This window comes from Gnatocerus cornutus, chromosome 1, assembly GCF_029298725.1.
Source record: "Gnatocerus cornutus isolate USDA-ARS CGAHR chromosome 1, icGnaCorn1.1, whole genome shotgun sequence".
NCBI lineage: Eukaryota > Metazoa > Arthropoda > Insecta > Coleoptera > Tenebrionidae > Gnatocerus > Gnatocerus cornutus.
In genome coordinates this window covers 26,408,350-26,428,577 of record NC_142233.1, presented here as the reverse complement: position 1 = coordinate 26,428,577, position 20,228 = coordinate 26,408,350, and the positions used below count along the sequence as shown (strand labels likewise).

The 20,228-nt window shown below is 32.0% G+C and overlaps 2 protein-coding genes across 2 annotated transcripts; both read right to left on the bottom strand.

The window, feature by feature from the left end:
• Window positions 1-11,719: 11,719 nt before the first annotated feature.
• Window positions 11,720-15,456, bottom strand: LOC148181096 (FIGNL1-interacting regulator of recombination and mitosis-like). Its single transcript, XM_088046269.1, has 12 exons — window positions 14,699-15,456; window positions 14,575-14,649; window positions 14,268-14,410; window positions 14,064-14,218; window positions 13,829-14,019; window positions 13,640-13,782; window positions 13,470-13,593; window positions 13,257-13,422; window positions 13,022-13,208; window positions 12,646-12,973; window positions 12,390-12,596; window positions 11,720-12,339 (listed from the first exon to the last, which is right to left on the bottom strand). Exons 1-12 carry the CDS (start codon window positions 14,849-14,851, stop codon window positions 11,779-11,781), a joined length of 2,433 nt encoding a protein of 810 aa, XP_087902395.1. The 5' UTR covers window positions 14,852-15,456; the 3' UTR covers window positions 11,720-11,778.
• Window positions 15,457-16,214: 758 nt separating this feature from the next.
• LOC148181095 (uncharacterized) lies at window positions 16,215-20,062 on the bottom strand. Its single transcript, XM_088032183.1, has 3 exons — window positions 19,798-20,062; window positions 17,253-18,243; window positions 16,215-16,439 (listed from the first exon to the last, which is right to left on the bottom strand). The coding sequence occupies exons 2-3, from the start codon at window positions 17,605-17,607 to the stop codon at window positions 16,345-16,347; spliced, it is 450 nt and encodes a 149-aa protein (XP_087888309.1). The 5' UTR covers window positions 17,608-18,243; window positions 19,798-20,062; the 3' UTR covers window positions 16,215-16,344.
• Between the last annotated feature and the right edge of the window lie 166 nt (window positions 20,063-20,228).

Genomic DNA, 20,228 nt, shown 5'->3' with positions numbered 1-20,228 from the left:
GAAAACTTTTTATTAAATTGCACGAAGATGCGCTGTGAGTGGTAAAGTTTAAATGCTTGTAACTTGAATGCTATGTACATATAAATGCTTGAACATGGTGCGATACAGCAATCAACTCAGATTTTGGTGCAGAATTTCTCATTAGAAGGAAGTGCGAGCGTTCTGGGACACCTATATCCGAATTTTTAAAAATGGGTGCTTTTTATCTGACTTTGACCATACATTTTTTTCGCTACTGTGTTTGTGATTCTGCAGTTTTTTGTGCGTTTTTAAAACAGACCAAAATTAATAATTACTTTGTAGCTTAAATAAATAAAAAACATAAAATATAATAGTAGTATACTCAGGTATTATTTTACTTACTTTTACTAAATAGGTAATTCTTCGTATTATCCGAGGTTATATAGGGGTCGTGTTTAGAATCAGAAATAAATCTACCAATTATAATCACATTATCACATTTGTGATAGGCATTTTATGGTATGAAGTTTGCACACCGAGGTTTTTTCTGTTTTAAGGACTGAAAAAAATAAGATTTGACCGAGCTTTAAGGAGGTTAGTCACTTTTTAAAAATAATTTTCGTACTGTAATTATACCATTTTCGGTTGACTGATTTTTTTTTAATTGTTAACGTATAAATACAATTTTGCATTTGCTTATGTAAGCAGTGCGACGCGTGAAGCCTGGCCTGACAACTTTCTCCCTATTGTTAACCGTATTTTTTATGTCACAGGCCTCCTGTTTTTCTAGTTAAAATAACAAAATACTTATCTAATGATCTTTCAGATCCCAAGAAAATTAGTGATAAGTAGCAACCCCCTAATATACCTAAAGGTACTTACCACCGACTACATATTTTTATCAATTGGTGATAAAAAGTGTACAAAGTAGAAATAGTATAAATTTAAAACTTTTTCGAAAAATATCTCTCAGAAAAAAATATGAAAAATTCATTGAAAACCAACGACTCATCGGACATCAGAATAATATGTGTTTAATTCCACATTTTGCATGTCACCCGAAACGCTGTCAACTTACAATACTCTTTGAAACTCGTTGGACCGGTGGAAGCAGTGTAGCGCTCTCACCATAGTTAACACAATAACAATTTTTTGGAGGGGCGTCTCACCGCGCGCGAAGTTTGCTTCTACCCAACAGCCGATGAGTCGAATGGTGGTCTTGTTACAACGACGTAAGCTCTTCAGAGACATAATTTGTGATTTTTTTCTGCAAAAAAGTAGGTGAATTTAAGAAAAGCCTGTCTGACGAAGGGATACATAACTACATACTTACGACCCGTGGCAGTTCTATGACCTTTTAGCTCGATTTAGCGAAGATGCTGTATCATATTTGGGAACAAAATTTATAAAATGCTTACTTATCTAAAATCTGAATTGACACATGCAATTTAATGCATTACACCTACCAAGGAAATAAAAAACGTACACACTAGCGTGGAAGACGAGAAAATAATCGTTCAAAATAATTTTGGATTTCAAAGTTTTCTTTTCGAGAAACTAAATAAACATGTATAAACGTAACAATGTGTAGATTTCTAGATTACATTAATTATTTCATATTCATCTTCGTTTATATTTTATTAAAAATTAATCCGATAACGGGAATGTATGTCGACTACAACTTCTCCACTGAACCTTTTCATAATTAATTAATTATACCGCTCTGTGTTAGAGTTCTCGGCCATACAAAATCAATAAGGATGAGTAAAGAAACCATGTCAGTTAAACAGACACGACATCACATAATTTCGACCAAATTTTGTAATTACCATATTATCTCAAAAAATACTTATTTAATCGTAATAAATGTATATGAGCCATGGATTAGTATTTAGGACTATTATAATGTCTCGATAACCCACAAAAACCAGACTTTAACGCCACGTCTACTTAAACTTTATCGACTGCATTTAATTTAATTTTACGAATGTTACTTTCTCGTAAAGTGATAAAGAATTCGCATGACTGTAACAATTCCGAGACGTGCTGCAATAAATAATTGATGGATTAGGATGCAACAATCAATAAATAGAAACTTAGCTTTCATATGTTATTTGTGTGAACGATTTTATGATTTATTTTTCAGAAGACCTAATTACTACAGCTTTCGCACCTCATTATGGTTTAAGGTCAAATTATATGGAAAATTGTAGGTTTTTCCACAAATTATCTAATTTAGACTGGAACTGGGACTTTCTACGGACGTTGGTATTTCTGTTGTGGTTACAAAGGTGCTTTTGTGTACAGAACCAATTTCTACGAGGCAAAACAACGAAAATAAGAGTACCTGCGTTAATAAAAGCGAGGTTCTTGAAATTAGCAAGTACACGTATTGTGGAAAATCTTTAGTCAAATTAGACAAACCAGCTTACAGCGTTAAATGTAAAAAAACACGAGTTAAATAACGTGTTTACGCAATGCTGTATCAAACTACAGAAAAAAAAATCATCGCGATTCGCATTCACACGGGCTCCGTTAACTTGTATCGTCTGCGGGTGTTGCTGTCAAGTTATCAAATTTATAACGCACTTTTGCAAAAAAACTCGAAGAAAATTTTCATTCCCACTGTAATTAAAGTTGTAATTGTAATTATGTAGTTGTGGTTTTCTCGTACGTAGGACTGGGCCACTCATTGTAAACTCTCACTATTACTATGTTTAGTTAACAGTATATTAACCTGAGGATATTCAAATACAGGCAGTCGACCCCAGTCTAAACCGTTTCCTCTCCCAACACATTGGATTCATCATAATTATTACAGATCATCCAATTTTTTTATTTTTTTAGCAAGTAAATGACAAATCATAACAATTTATAGTAACGACTTAACTTGTAAGTAGTTCTAATAAACAGACTTTTTATTTTATTTCGATTTACATACTGGCACATGTTAACTCAGTTGAATGACTTTTCCTAAAATACCTACAATGTTTTTTGTTCAAAGTACTGTAAAATACTCCCACTTTGTTATAAATGAATCCGTTTTAGGAATTTCTAATATGCCGGCAATTAAAACTGAGTCAGTTGCATTATTTTAGGAACAAACAGCATTTGTAACAAACCAAACTTGTGTTCTTCGGAGGATGAGTTTAACAATATTTTTCTGTTTACTTGTATACAAACATGCTGTCAAAACTGAATTATTTTATGATGCCATAATAGAAAAAACAGATCCTTTTTTTGAGTTTTCTTTAGAAATAATTTTCTCTTTCAAAAAGGTGTTGTAGTAAGCGCATAAAAATATGAGTTACACAAGTGCAATATAATCTGACAAGATTAGAAAATTACTGCAGTTTTCCTCTCAAACATGATAATTTCATTCGTAATAATCCAACACGAAGCTAATTTGACGTGGTTATTATCAAACCACGCTCCACCTATTTGGAAGTAACATTTCCTTGAGCTCTAAGGTGTGTTCACCATTAGTAAAGATGGTAATAAAAATAGACTATTATGTCTCAATTTACAAAAGATATCAGTCTAGACACATTCTTTGGCAAATAATAAAAGCAAGGTATGAAATATTTAATTTTGCACACAGCCAAATATACTAATTAAAGAGGTTTGTTAAAATCCCTCGACGATTTTGGCGTGTTAATGTAAAATAGCTTATCCACTCCACCATGTGCCGCATTAATGTGTGTGAAGATTGTCGCGATTGTCATGCAGTGCCTTTAATTATGATTATTAATGTTAAAAATAGAGGTTTGGCAGTTGGGAAAGTTTTAACTTTTGACATTTGTTCCAACAAATCCCTAGTTACGCAAAATCAAAGAAAAAATTCGAAGGGTCCAAACGATCTGGATAAAACGAATTCAGTCAATGAAAAATATACTCCAATAAATAATCCCAAAAATCCAAAAATTCTAGGAGTCATTAAAGAAATTTGAAAAGATTCTTTAATTATTCACATTAAATCAAAAGATGTGGAAATTTTATTGCGGCTACAACTTTAAAAATAGCTTAAAAAGTTAGAATATTTCAAAAATTTGGGCTTTTAAAGGCGCGATTCCACTTGCTTGGTCTAGCCCAGACCAGACCAGACATCCAAGATTTGAAATATAATAAAAACGTCTCTCAAAATCTTGGATGTCTGGTCTGGTCTGGGCTAGACCAAGCAAGTGGAATCGCGCCTTAAGAATCCACGCCATTCAAAAGATGAACAGCTTTCAAGTTATAAGACAAAAACTGGAAGATTCTCACAATAGGAAAAAATCCAAAAGAATTCACATTACCTACTATAAGTATGTATGTAGTTATTAATGAAAAGATAATACTATCGCGGAAACAAAATTTCCAAATTGATTGATGTTTAAAAATTGTAAACTGTCCTTTGTCTTTATAACCTTAAAATTTATAAAAGACTCAGCAAGTGTCAGAAATTTGCTTTGTATGTCAGTCGTCACAATGACAATAAAGCTTGATTTACATTGCCATGTCGAAAAGTGATGTTCGAAATTTTGATTCCGCGATAGTAAATATAAAAAATTGGAAATAAAAATTTTAAAGCTACAGTTAAATGTATTCACTTCTAGAACCTTTAGATACAAAGTGAAGAAATTACAATTAATATTATTTATCTGACATGCACAACTAAATTCATTAAAAGCCCTGAAAAAATAATTGTTCAGTTTTTGACAATTTTGATAGAATAATTTAATAGTCGCAGATAGGTTTGATTTAATTATGTTCAAGCTCTTCAAGCACAACGGTGTTAAGTGTTAATTTCAATAACGTTGTGCATAAAATATTTTAATGAATTAATGTAAAAGAAAGCTAATACACATTAAGTCAACAGTACTTGACATGACCTAATTTTCAATTTTCAAATATGTGTGCGTTTCATGTTATCTCACACTTTGTTTATTAACAGAAATTTCGACAGAATTTTTAAATTTCTTTCAGTTTATGAAAGCAAAGAAAACATTTTTTCTACAATCGCTACAAGTTGACATTTTGATTGTTATTTTAATTTCGAAATTACACTTTTTCCGACTCAAGGGCGTAAAAGTGCTAACGACTGCGTAAAAGTATGTCACTTTGACAGGAATTAAACAGTGAACAATCGTCTTGTACCGCCACTTTTACATGATTTATCGACTTTTGTTAGATTTCACGCATATTCACGCTGATTTCTCAAATTCTAACCATTGAATCTGTATAAAAACTTCTTCGTGATTGAATCTACACCTCAAAAACAGCGCGGACATTCTGTCAAGTCAAGTATCAAATTTAAAATAATTGTTAGAACTGCCATTTTAACTATTTATCGTTAAATTTTACATTTTGCTGCAATTGTGGAAAAAAAATATTGTTTCATACTCGTGCGAAATAGACGATACACACACTACGCGTCTATAGTGCATACAATATTACCAATTTGCAACTTGTTGCAAAATAGCTATTAGGAAAAAGAAGTTAGTAAATGGACAATACTGAAAATTTTAAGGACCTCTTTCGAAAAAAGTAAATTGCCACGTAATCTGAATTAAACGGAGCCGTTATTTTAAAACCGTTGCGTTCGTTTTATAATAAGGGAGCTTACAGAGGATTGTTCAATACTCCCATAAAAACTGAGATTTCCGGACAGCTGTATTTAGAAACGAATTATAACACATCCATTCAATTTACCTCCCACGTGTCGAGATTTTCGCCACACAGATCGTTGATGAGGCATCTACAAAACGGTGCAACAATGAAGGAAGACATTAATTTGTGCCCTAATCAAGAAGAATGAGTTTGATGATAGCAGCAACAGGATCAAAATTGCATAAAAGTGTTCAGACAGGATACTCCGCAAATTTGCTCTCCTCTGCAATTTCAACCCTTAAAAGACGAATCACACTGGAATTTTCTCTGATGGGGCAAAAACGCGTTTGTCATGTGAGTTTCCGTTGGCCGTAGTAGTTTACCATTATGAACCACCAGATTTCGATCCGGTTAGTTACCTGCCAGCGCTGTGAGGGGCTACAGGAGCACCGCATCGGTCACTTACGTCGCGAGCAACGTGACTCACTCAACAACAGCAACCCACAGTTCTTGAACATATTCAAGTCATTGTTTGTCGAAACGTACGCATACCAGTCGTGTGTCGCTTTCGCATTCAAAGAGCAACAGCGCACCTGGTGTAAGTGGAAGTTCGTTGGAGCGTTTCTTGAAAAAAAAAGGATTTTATATTTAACAGTGTATAAAATGGCGAGGTGGTTAGTGTACGCTGTGTTTTTTTTCCAAGCGGCTTTTTTGGTGTTCAGTGAAGATAATGAAACCACGACGGAGCATGCAGTTACCGGTACCATCACAACTACTCCCGCTGTTACCGCTTCTGTCGTACCCACCAGAGGATCTTCCCCGATAACTCCTGTGCCACCAGTAGACCATAGCAAGAATATCACCGAAATAGCCAGCAATGCTACCATGCAAATGAAAGGCAATAGTACGAATACGAAAGGGAAAAGTGGTGCGTCGTCACAGTCCTATAATCAAATTGTGATGGGTTCTATTCTTGGTGTAGTTTTATACAGTGCCATTTAATTTTTTTTCTAGTAGAGTTATTAATTATGTTAAAGCTTTAGACAGTTGATTTTCCGAAAATTAGTTGTTCTTTTTAAGGCGAAAAATTTTTAACACCACCTTATGTGATAAATGTTGGTATTATTCACTTTATACATGAAGTGTAAATTTTATTAAAATTTTCACCAAAGAATACTGTGTACTTAATTTTAAATATTTAAGATCATATCAAATATGAGCCTTTATGTAATACGCTTAAAATTTAATAATAATTGTTTAAATCAGAGTATAATCACTTACTCATTTCATTTCATTTTTATTATTCAATCTCCTCGGTAGTTTATATGGAACCATACTCCACTCCTATATTTCTACACATAAAAAGATTATATTATCTAAAGGTAAGTAAAAATTTGATTTGGGGTGATAATATGAAAATATTTGTAGAAGACGACACACAAATCAGCGTTACTCTATTTGAAATTTAAACCATGTTCATGTTTAGACACGCAGTTTCAGTATTATCTGTGTTGTCACGTTATGCAAGGTTTTTAACCAACAGAAAATTGTTGTGAGTGTGTTAATTTCGAACAAACTCGATGAACCGTGAAATTCTGCACTTGAAGAACATAAAAATGAAGAAATCCAACTTTTATTATTCTTCACATGATTGAGCAAGTTTTAAAATTTAAAATACGACAAAAGGACAGTACTGATAATAAACTACATATTAAAGAAGAAAATCAATAATATTGTACCGCATGGCATTTTTTGCAAAAAATATTCAATGGCTTAACACACGGTAAAGGACAGTTTCAAATCAATTTCTTGGGTTGCAATTTTAAGATTTCATCCGTGTAATTGAATACGCTTGCAATCGGAAAAGTTTTTGCCTTGATCTAAAAAAAACAATTTGTCCTGAATAATACGTACTTACATTTTCCTCGTAGCACAACAACAAGTTTTCATTTTTGTACAAAATCCGACGAGCAAAAAAATAAATCTGTAAATGAAATATGAAACTAGTTTTGCTGCTTGAGTAAATTTTATTGGTCGCTATTTTCCAGTTGAACGAATTTTCTAATTGATACAAGAAGTTTAATAATTTAAGGCGATACATATTTAATTATAATAACCTAATTAAAGTACGCCATAAACCCACTTGTTTGGCTTTTTCTGTAACCATTCCGTTACTGAAATTTCAGTTTTATCAAGTGATTTTAGATCAGCAAAAATTTTTTATAATTTGAAATAATAAAGGAACTAAATTAGAGCTCTGTGAGACACCGGAATTTCTAACAAAACGTTTAGAAATACGATTGCGATTTAAGTACAGCCTGATGAGGAAATATGAACAAAATCTAAATAATGGTTCGCTAAGTCTGATAAGCCCAACTTTATTGAGTAAAACGTAATGAACTAACAGATCAAAAGCCTCCTGGAAACTGTAGTCGATTACCTCAACAGAATGGTAAGGAAAATAAACTACATCTCATCTCTTCTAGAAAAATTGTACTCAGACGTTATTTAACGGTTAACACAATATGAACATTTTCGACTGCTCATAAACAAATAGATTTTATCTACGATCATGTTAAATTTAAATGAGAAAGATGTTTCTCACTTAAAAGTTTAAATCGGACACTCTTATTTCCGAACAGAGGGAGTATATCTACTTGTTCTGTAATGAACAAAAGCGTTGTATAATATACCCATTATACAACAAGTGTTAGGTTAAGGCTGTAGAGGGCGTTTGCCGCAATATTTGTACATCACTCTTTAGAGTGCGCTTACGCACCTCCTACTCAACCATCCCAGTTTACTTGGGAGGGTTGCTATTATTGTAAAGACGAGTCGGTTCACAACCTTCAGAAAGGAACCAAGAATCTGTATCAGTAGTCCAATAAACGGTAGAAAGAATTTCCGAATCAGCGCATTATTTTAACACACGACGCTAACCACGTGGTCACGTGCACCAGTCGCGTAGCCCAAACAACAAGTGATATAATGTTACATTACATCACTCATTTTTCATTATACAACTCATTTTGCTGACATTCGACTTGTCAAAAAATTTAGCGCACCTGTCAAATCTGTTAATTTGTAACAAAATTTTGCCTTTTTTTGGTCGAAGATCAAACGGCGTAATCAAACGTTAAGGAATTCGCATTATAAGGTCAGAGGTTTGTTTCACTCGAGCAAACGCGCTTATGTTCCAAAATAATTTCACTCCCTTATAATTTAGCATTTCTTTTACTTATAAATATCAAGTAGCGGGTATAACAATTTCTAGTTTCTAAACAAAGAAAGATCTTCCTGAATCTCGAAATTGTTAGTTCAGGAAAATGATTGACTAAAATATGAAGATAAATGGAGAGAAGATATAATCAAATTTATGAAGACCATGAAGATGAAGCGGAAAGATTGAAAACTCTCTCTACTGCTGCAGTTTAAGTCTTTGAAAGAGTAAAATTGTGTTTGTTATTGTAAAATCACATTATTTAATTTAATTTAGTTCTATAATCCGCAACTTTAGTAAATTTAAATAAATAATAAAATACTTTAACAATTAACATTGACGTCTATTTTTATTCAGTCTTTATGTCATTATGGGACTCAAACTAAATGTCGATATCACATACAAGCAAAAATAATAATTTATACTTTTCAGTTGAACTGGACAAATTATAAAATTTACAAAACCTATTGTAAATCTCTATCTTAAACAATTCACTATAAATATACCTACAATTCTTCAATTACATACTGCCCACCATTGCAATAAAAAAATCATTCCAGATAAAGTGGGAAATTTTGTAAACAATAGGAGGGGGATATCACTAACTTGTTCAGAAACATTTTTACTTTAACGATTTAGAACAGATAACAGCGACGGCGACGTAAATTTTGTAATGTACCTGTAGACTGCCTTTTTATACACAGTCTAGTATAACAATAAAATGAATGAATACAACAATAAAACTAACTTAATTAACTTTAAATTTATGCAGACATTAGATCATCTTTTCATTTTTACATTAGAAAGAACCGAAAACAAAAAAAAGTTTAAGTACCTTTTCCACCTACATTAATTAAAGCCAAGACTATCACTGTCATTTACCTCCTTTATGAAAGAAAACGCGATTAAGTCACTGACATTTACCTCCAAAATTTATAATCTTAACAGATTACACCAAACGACAAGCGAATAACTGTTCAAAAGGTTAATAACTCGGTATAAATACGGTTTTTCACCTCTTTTGCACGCATACTCGCACATTCATTGTTTTTTTAATGTGTTTAAATGGATACTTTAATTTTAGTACCTATAAATTAAAATTGTAAAGGTGTCAAACACAATTTGAAAAAAAAAAGTTATAATCTTGGTGCTAAACTAGCTAGTTTTAACAGTACCAAATAACTCATGCAATGATTTATGGATCCTTAAACTTTATATCCTAATTTTTTCTTCAATTATCTTCAATTATATCTTTCTACTCTTTTCACATCAGGGAATGAAATTTAAAATTACTTTAAAGTTCCGATTCCAAAGTGACTTGTCTTGTAAATTAATCTCAAGACGCTTCTGATAAGAAGTTTACGTAAAAAATCCGCCATTCAAAAGATATTAAACAATATTGACTATTGTTTACTGGTAAGCGTCTAAAACGTAGCTAAAACTTACGATAAATAATAATGTTTGCGTCAAATTTGTTGAGTAAACAGCAAACACAAATGATAATTATTAAAATAAAGTCAAAAATTTGTTGTTTTGCTATGTAAATAAATACATTATGTATCCAGTTAGTGACGTATGTTTTTCGATTTAAAACCGCACCGGCATAAGGTGAAAACTAAGCTAATTAAATTATTATGCAAACTATACAACTTCTTTAGAGAAATTCTCATCTGTAAAAAGAACTTGTTTTAGATTGCATTTGGTCAGTATTTTCATTTAATGGTAACGACGGCAATTAAACATTGAAAGGACGAGTATTTATAAGATTTAAAGTGTTGTATTTTAAATGACGGCATCTCTGATCAGATTTATTAGTAATAAAACTTAATGGAGCACATAAAATTTACTGTTCTGTTTTTCGGATTTCGCAAAAAAATTGAATCTATAAAGGAAATATGTAGTGAGATTATTATGGTTTTTACCACATTTACCATCAAGCCAACACTGCAAGTTTTTTTTTTTTCTAAATCTCAATGCTATTTTTCTTCAATTGATCCAACTTTAGGTTAGCTTTAATTCTCATGATTGCGTGGGAGCGTACTTGAGGACAACGATTTTCACTTTAATTAATTGTATTGTCAATAATGAAGTAAGAAAAGGTCAAACTGCAATTTCTAACAATTGAATGTTTGTTCCTCTATTCATTCTAACGATAGAAATTTCTCTTTAATCTTCAATTACATAATCCAGCCTACACAGGATCCAGTTAATAACTACGACTGATAACAATATTTATGCAAATTGCAGCTTCAAATCTCTTAAGAGCAAAAACAGGTTTAATTCCGTGTTACTATCGGCGATCGGCGCTTGTATGGAAAAAACCAATAAGAACATTAAAAGTGATTAAACAGAAGCGTTATCGGTCGTTCTAATTTACCGCTTTAAAACTACATACAAATGATCATACCAAATCAAGATTCATGAATGAAAAAATTACATTTTAAAAGAAAGTTTATAATGTTATTTGCAGGCCAAAGAGGCCTTCGGCTCCAAAACTTCTAGCTAAACTCAATCATTTGGTTTAATTCTTATTTACTTTTTGCCAATATTTATGGCGTTTCTTGAATTTACAAACAGCAGTGAAAAAAAAGATACTCAAGTGATTAACAGAATACACAGATCAAAAAAATTAGAAGAATTTAAATATCGAAGTAAAGGGAATGAAACAAAAGTTTACTTAACGTGATAACCTAATTACTAATTACATACTACAGTAAAATGAGTAACGGAATAGAAAAAAAAATGGTGAAAACAAAAAAGTTTAAAGACACAAAAACGTATAAGAAACAAAAAAAAACGTCGATCATATTTTAGAATATCGTAACATATTACAAAAAGAAAACAAAAAAAATAAAGCTACAAAGGCAGTAAAACTACCAATTGAACCATTCAAAAACAACAGCTACATAAACTTGACAGTTTCGCTAATTTCAAAAACAAATGAATTCCAATCACAGTTTTATTTCAGACAATAAAAGAACAAATGCAACAGTTCACAAAAGAATTATTTACTTTAGAAACTCTTCAAGATTGCCGACAACGAATTTAATATCAATCCTCTGATCGGCGGTTAATTGGCCCCTCTTGGCTATCCTTAATAATTTCTCAGTTTGTATTTTTAGTTCATTAATAACACGATCACTATCATTATCGATTCTAATTTTTTTACAAACAGGTTGATGACCACCTGTCCATTCGTAACATCGATGCCGATATTGAAAAGTTCGAATTTTCTCTAAATAGTTAATATCGTAGTTTTCTGGAGATGTCCTCTTTTGTGTATAATTAGAAATAATTGTTTTGATCTCTGAGGAACTATGCATGACTTGGCTAACCACAGGTACGTAATTATGAGTGTTGGAAAGCTTAAAAAAACTTTCCAGGGCTAATTGGACCACCATTGAATTCTTATCAGCTAACAACTGTTTAAATAAACTTGTAATAACAGCAAACAATGAGTTTCTTTCTAAATAGTTGTTAAAACTTCTTCTCGATAGTGTTTTGAGAACACCACAAATTAGCAGTTTACATAAAGAATCATCTAGGAGGGACCTCAGTTGGGTGAACACCTGTAAACAACCTGTAACATTTTCATTAATTTGACGTTATGCTTACTTACAGGGAGAAAGGTTTCGTTTTTTAATTCCAGACTTAGAGCCATTGTAATTTTCAGTAGTTTACACACAAAATATTGTAAAAATTGATTGCCAGAAGAAACATCACTAAAATTGAAAGACCACAATTGCGCAATACAATCCGTTAATCGCGTTGCATTGATTTCCAACTCGTTGAATTTCGTGTAAGAAATTACATTCAAACCCTCCATCTATAAAAATAAATAATTAAATAGTCCTATATATCAAACAATAACTAACCAAGCTAAGCATGTCATTGAGTGAACAATCTTTCTCAAGGATCTCCATTTTGTCGAATATATCACACATTAAAAATTCCACGTAATATCTGTGGGACAACGGAACATTTCGAAAGCTTAAAATCTTCCAAGCGCTTAAATGAGATGTTGTATTGTATTTTGCGACCTCTTCATTGATTGCATTAAGTGGAAGCATCTTGAAGATACGCTGAGTGAGAATTTTAAGACGTACAATTGCGGGAGTCCGATGAAATGTTCCTAATTTAAGGTCCACCAGTTTGTCGACAAGAACTGTTAAAGTTGACCGACGAACAAGTTCTGTAGAATAACTAAAAAAAAGAAACATGACTCTAAAATGTCACTGCAGAAAAACCTACTTTAGAACTAAACACCAGACATCAATCGCAATTAAAGCTGTCCATATATCGACATCAATTATCGATTCTATCAACAGCTTCTCCACTTGTGGAAATTCATCAGGGAAATGCAGTAATGTTACGGCTGTCGATGTAACTAAATCTTCATAAAATATCGAATTATGATCATAAAAATATTCTGTATAACCTGAATAAACGAGATTAAAAAGAAAAAAGTGATGAAGGTCTAACTTACAGCTCTTTGATAAACTCAAAATTAATTGTATTAAAGAAACAATATCTAAATCTTCATATACTTCCGGTTCAATGTTTGGTAGCTCTTGAAGAACAGAAACTGTGAACATAAGAAGTCCAAACTTTTTATCCAACGGAACAAAATTCTTGGAAAATACCCAAAAGTGCTACAAAATTCAATTTAAAATCGTACTTCAGAGTTACAGAAAACAACCTTAATAAGTTTCGTGTTGCCACAAAGTAAATTAGGCGTTGATTCTAGGCATAAATTAAATATAGCTTCAATGGAGTCCCCAAGTTCTTCAGTTAGTTGAATTTGAAAGAATCTACCGTACAGGCTGAAAAATTATGTTTGAAAAAATGATTTCAGTTCAGTGGAACTACCTGTAAACCATGAGCCAAAATTTGAAAATTTCTTCATAATCTTTCGGTCTGATAAAATCAATTTCTAGTAATTTTAGAGCAACTTTTACTAGAAAACTAGTAATTTTAAGATCCTGGCTCGCCTTTTTGGAATCTCGGGGTATCTGAAAAATGTTGCTTAATAGTAATCCCCACTCACAATCCGCTCACTTCTTCAAAAATAGTCGTTAAATTATTATAAATCTCTTCTCTTAAAATATGAATGGCTGGTGATATACTGAAGGATAAATTCTGTGCAGATGATTTCTGTACCAGTGATATAAAACCCTTCCAATTATCGGCCATGGATTTCATATTGACGCCCGTTAATGTTTTACTGATCTTCAAAAGAATCTCTAAAACTGTATAAAGATAATAAAAAGACCGGTATCTCTTTAGAAATCACCTTCGTTATATGCTAGAGTCTCGTTCTCATTTAAAAAATCAACTATTAAATGTGAGTCTAAAAAAATTAAATATTTGGAGTGAACTTCCTGTGTCTTCCTAAATAAATCCAAGATTTCAGACACTGATTTGTAATAAGTGGAGTAAATTTTTTGGCTACAACAAATAATGTCATTTAATGTTACCATATAATCTGTAGTCTTACCTGTTTTTACAATGAGTAAATGTTGAAAGTAAAATGTAAGCAATATTAACTGGTAAACTTGGAACATAGCTGTAGGCAATCTCTCCAGTTCTGATCAAATGTTGCAAAATATCATTTGAGCAATCCATTAAACTTAGAGCCACCTAAACAAAAATGTCGACTTAATCACAGGTCGTAGATTTTTTAGACGATAAAAACAAATGCTAATAAAAATGCCTTATTCATGATAAAGAAAATTCTACAATTTCTGGGTGGCATATGTTTATTGCTATCCCTCAATTTTTAGAGCAAATTCATAGGAATATACCTGAAAGTTGTCTTTTATCACATGTAAAACATCACCTTCGTTTGCTCCCACAACTGAATCGTTTTGAGCGTATATCTAAAAATTTAAACATTTTCTTTTTATTAGCATACAAATAAAAACTCACCTGTTGCACTGTTTGAGACATTGCAGGAAGCACATATTTTAATGTTGTCTCAAATTCAGAAATATCACTGAATAACGACTCTTCCACAGCCTCTTTAACTTTTTGAAGAACAATGCAAGGGTCTTCACAACAATTTTCCATCATTTTATACATCAAAAAACAAATAAGAAAAAAATATTGTGGTGGAACTTTAGCTGTGCTTTGTTGCTTCAATTATATTCATAGTTTAAATGTAATGGAATATATTTTTCTCAAAAGTTTCAAGAAATTTTAAAATTATAACCTTACATTTATCTTTACCGCCTAACCTAAAAGTGCCTAAAAACAAACTTGGCCTAGCAACGGTAACTTAGTTTGAAGGTAGAGGATTAACATTGCACTATTTTAAGCCAATATACAAGGAGTGGTATAAAATAATATGAACTTGGCCTAGCAACGGTAACTTAGTTTGAGGGTAGAGGACCAACATTGCACTATTTTAAGCCAATATACAAGGAGTGGTATAAAATAATATGAACTAGCACAAAAGCTCTTAAGTTCAAAAGGCTTTCTGCTTGTTTGGATAAACAGAAACTTATTTTATGTTTCGAATTCTACTTTTAATAGTTTTCTAATATCCCTTTTCTTACGCTACTAGTTGCATAAAAGCGTGTTATACTATCACGGAAACAAAATTTCGAACATCAAATTGATTGATGCTTAAAAATTGTAAACTGTTCTTTGACTTTATAACCTTAAAATTTATAAAAGACTCAGCAAGTGTCAGAAATTTACTTTTCCTACGACCCCATATGAAAGTGACATTTTCCACACGGTTAAATGACTCCGAAAGTTGATGTTTTCGTACATCCATTTCCGAAAGTAAAAGTCACTAGTGTGATATGAATATATCCGCACAGACCTGTCAAAATTGACAGTTATTTTCAAACACAAATGTAACTCCTGAATTTTTGTCTCAAATATCTTCACGATTCACTGTAAAACAACATGCATAATGATAAAAATGAATTGGTTAGGTCGTTTTTGACAAATCAGTTTTGACAGGTCTGTGCGGATATATTCATATCACAATAGTGACTTTTACTTTCGGAAATGGATGTACCAAAACATGAACCATCTAAATATGTGGCATACGTCACTTTTTTATGAGGTTGTAGAAAAATGACATTTAGAATAGATAAGAAATGAACTATTGTCGAAACTTATGGTTTCTTCCTGATGATGAAAGGTCGTAGGAAAAATAGTTTACATAACTCGTCGGAAAATGTCTTTCTTGCATTCATGTAATATCTGCACTCGGCTGGCGCCTCGTGCATCTACTTTTACACTCGTGCGAAATTGGTCACTTTCCGTACTTGTTATGTAAATATCTATTGTAAGTCAGTCACAATGACAATAAAGCTTGCTTCACATTGTCATGTCAAAAAGTGATGTTCGAAATTTTCGTCAGTAACCAGATTGTACCTGAAATAGAGCTTCCCAAACACTGAAATATTTTGTTTAACAAGACACTTAATACACAAAATTGTATATTATTGTATCCAATAAATGTATTTAATTATACAACAAAATCTATATAAATACAACATTAAAATGGAATGTTATCTTTGTGTCACAGTTTTGGTGTAGGTACTCGTTTAATTCATTTATTTCTTCTTCTTTTGTTGCTTTTGTCGTCGTTTTTCTTCTTTCCTCTTTTCACGTTCAGACAAAGACCTGTACAATTTGTAACCGAAGAAGACTGAAAATAAAAAAGTATAATATAAAAATTTTTAGTAACGAAAAGGACTGAAACGATAGCAAAGCATTTATGTTGTAATATCAGGGTTTAAATCATAGTATTAATTTTTTTAATAGAAATCGTTGTCTGAAAGATAAAGCGATCTATTAATCCGAAGTATAACATGTTTATTTTTAACACAACACGATAAGAATCATGTAATCAGTAAATAAATGGTGGAAAACTGCCTTAAAACAATTCTGATATCTAAGCTTCTGTAAGATGCAATAAATACCCATAAATATCTTACCAAAAAGTAAAATCACAATAAGGACACAAGCGATGAAACCGTACACATAATAATTTGTCTTTCGTTTAACAAAATTGGAGATATTTTCAAAGAATTCTTCACCGAACTCATCCTTGAGTTCAGAAACTAAATTTTTAAATTTTTCTTTAAGTTCTTCTGGATCTAGCTGTTTTTTACTGTCACCCATTTTTATAGTTTTCTTGCCACATATACAACTCACTCTAAATCTACACTATTATGGCTTAAAAAGAGTAATTGAAACTTGAAGTATTGCTTATCTCGAACGGCGTAATCGGTCAACAATTTAATCAAACAGAAATATCAAATTGGAAGCAACATGGGTAATTAAAATCTCATTATAATTTCTCGTTAAAATTCTGGAAACGGTCTTTAATTAATTCTTTCCAAAGCGAGAAGTAAAAAGGCAATTATTATACCAAATCCGAATATCGTAATCGTGAATAAAATCGCAACGGCAACAATTTATAACTCAAACGCAATGTCCTACTTATTAAAGTTCTTACCAAGAATTAAAAGAATAATCGTAATTAAAGATAACAGTATGAGTATGTCGTATTGGGGCCCCGGTGGAGCTGCCCCAGGAGGGATAAAATTTGGATGTCCTCCTTCAGCACGAGCCAAGACACTTTCTCGTAGCTCTTTTTTATTTTCTTCGGTTAAACCGTCCATACGTTCAAGAGCAGCGAGGAGTTCGTCCACACTAGGCATTTTGAAATTGTCCATATTTGGAAGATCTGGGACCTCAGCTTCGTCCATAATTTCACCACTCATTTTAATAAGGAACACACTTGACGAAAGCGCACCAACGATAAAAGTGACAAGTTCTGAACTCGTGTAAACGTAAACTTTACAACTCATCAGTTGTAAGCAATGCTATCGTAGGTGCATTGCGTAACTTATTGGTATTTTAAGTATGTGCCAGTGAAAGATCGATCATTTGTTTTTTTAATAAAATTTAGTTAAATCTGTTTTGACCTTTGTCGTTATTTATAACGCGACTTTTTTATCTAAAATGCATGCCGAAATATTCGATAAGCCTGGCACCATTCTTTGGTGTAACAAGCATATATTTTAGATAATACGCTAAATTCCAACGTTATTCAAAAAGAAGTTCAGCTGTTAGTAGCTCTTCACGTTATATTTGGAACTAAACTATTCGTAGCAATAACATACATCTTCTGAAATTTGATCTCTTAAAGTTCATACTAAACACCTCACTGGAGTTTTTGAAATTTGAGTTCTCTATCGGATTGGACAAGATAGTTATTTGCAATCTTCTTGTATAACAAGTATATAATTTGAGTTTTTGTGGACGAGCCCTACACTTGAATGAAATTTGGCATCGAAAATAGTGACAGTTTCAAAGTGTGCTGCTTTTATTCTTAAAGTCCCAAACTTTGTTTACATTTAAAGTGCAAGTGAAAAAAACTAACGAATCTCTGCTTTCCACTAAGTCCAGAAGTGTGTATGAAGAAGTTACAACGGATCCAGGAGCTGAAATTGTACTTTGACATTAATTTATTTATGATTTTGATTACACTGCGCGACAAATTCAAATTAATTTTAAATACCTGTTTTGTGATACAAGCTGTTCATAAATGTTTCTAGCATCAAGGGTGGCCTGCAAATCCTGCTGTGCACTATTTTGCCGCTTTGTTTTCATAGTGAATACAACTATCTTGAAAATTATTTATAATGTTACTTACGTCAATGACGTTTCAGTTACAGTTTTGTGTCCAAGTTTTTGATTTTCAGTTTTTAAACCACAACTAGAACAGTTTATTTCTCAAAACTTATTTTTCTCTATGTTGGAGGTTAACTGCAAATGTCAGTTAAAAAATCAAAACCCACATTTGAAATGAGCGGCAAATTTCTTTGACATTTCATAGCCACCCGATGCTAGAAACATTTATAAACACCTTGTAGAAACAAAGTACCAAACAATCTTCACCTCAAACACTTCGTATCACGTACCATTTATTTGTTATCTCAATTTGAAAAATAGTTAAAAAAACAGAAAACAGCTTGTTTTTTCAGGTTTATTTTTTCAGTTTTATTTTTAAGATTCAAAATATATCAGAAAAAAACAACAATTGAAAAAAAAAGAGATGAAAATCTATGCAAATCATAAGTGGTTTGGACCGCCTACTTTGATGCGAATTTTTACACTCACAAAAATTCGTGCTTTTTACAGTAATTTTGAATAAATTGTACTTGAACCAAGTACCAAGACTTATTATTTTGAAAACACAAAGGTTTAATACTTGCAATATACTCATAACCTACGGGATTTAAAAATTAAATTTAAAAATTGGTATTCTTGAAAATACTTTCTAAACGCGACGACGTGATAGAACCTTGTGGTAAACTGCATCAACTGCACACAGCTTGAGCGTTTTACCATGGCGAGAGCGATAACAATTTTAACGTCTAATTAATTTAATTAATGTGTGAAAAGTCTTACATTAGGCCACCTTGTAAAATTTTAAATGGTAAAAGAGAAAAAACACGATGAATTGGACTGAAAGATAGTATGACTCTGAAACCTCTGCCATTTAAATGTAGAAGAACACGCAACCAAAAGCGAGAAATTTTTTCTAAGTTGAGGAAAAGCGAGCAATGAGCTCATAAGACGAAGAATGAAACAGAAAACTTTTTTTATTGTCATAAAACCTTCAGACTAAAATCAATCAAATCAATAGAGGTATTGAACACAAGCCTTTTAAAAATGAATGTAATGAGGATAAAAGACCTGTTGCTTCCCAATCATGTTGCTATAAGAACCCAAAAAAAGCAAACTTTAAGACTAACTTCACACCCAAAAAATGACGGAATCTTACTTACTTTGTCACATAATTTACAGCATAACAGAAAAGTAATAGAAAGGCAATAATCTAAACTTTTACATGCACTTTAAACTCATCAGCATTGAAAGTAGGCACATGTAGAAACTAATTTAATTAAATACAAAAAGATTAGAAAAAGAAATGTTCATACTTTAAGCGTTGCAAAGAAAAGTGAACATGTATTGCCAATTTTATTACTTACTCGATAATGACACGAAGATTATACCAGGCAAAATAAACACTGAATTAGAAAAACCATGTTCAATAGGACCGTCTTGCCCACCTCTCAGATCAACCATAGTATTAAAAATATGCTATTAACTACAGCTAATGATGTGTTTTATACAATAATTCAACTAAAAAATATGTTTTTATTGTTATATCACAACAGCATTATTAATCGGCTTCGACAACATGCTTTTTGAATGACGTTTGACTTTGACATTGGGGAAAAACAAATTCCCTGATCACACGTCATAAGAAACCTCACCAGTCGCGCGAAATTTAAATATTCGCCAGGGAAACGGCCCTTTATAATTTATGACATTTTTGAATCCACTCGTGTCAGTGATGGAATTGAAATTAAAAGATTCGACGTTAGATATCCGCACAGATTTAAACTTGTCTTCCATA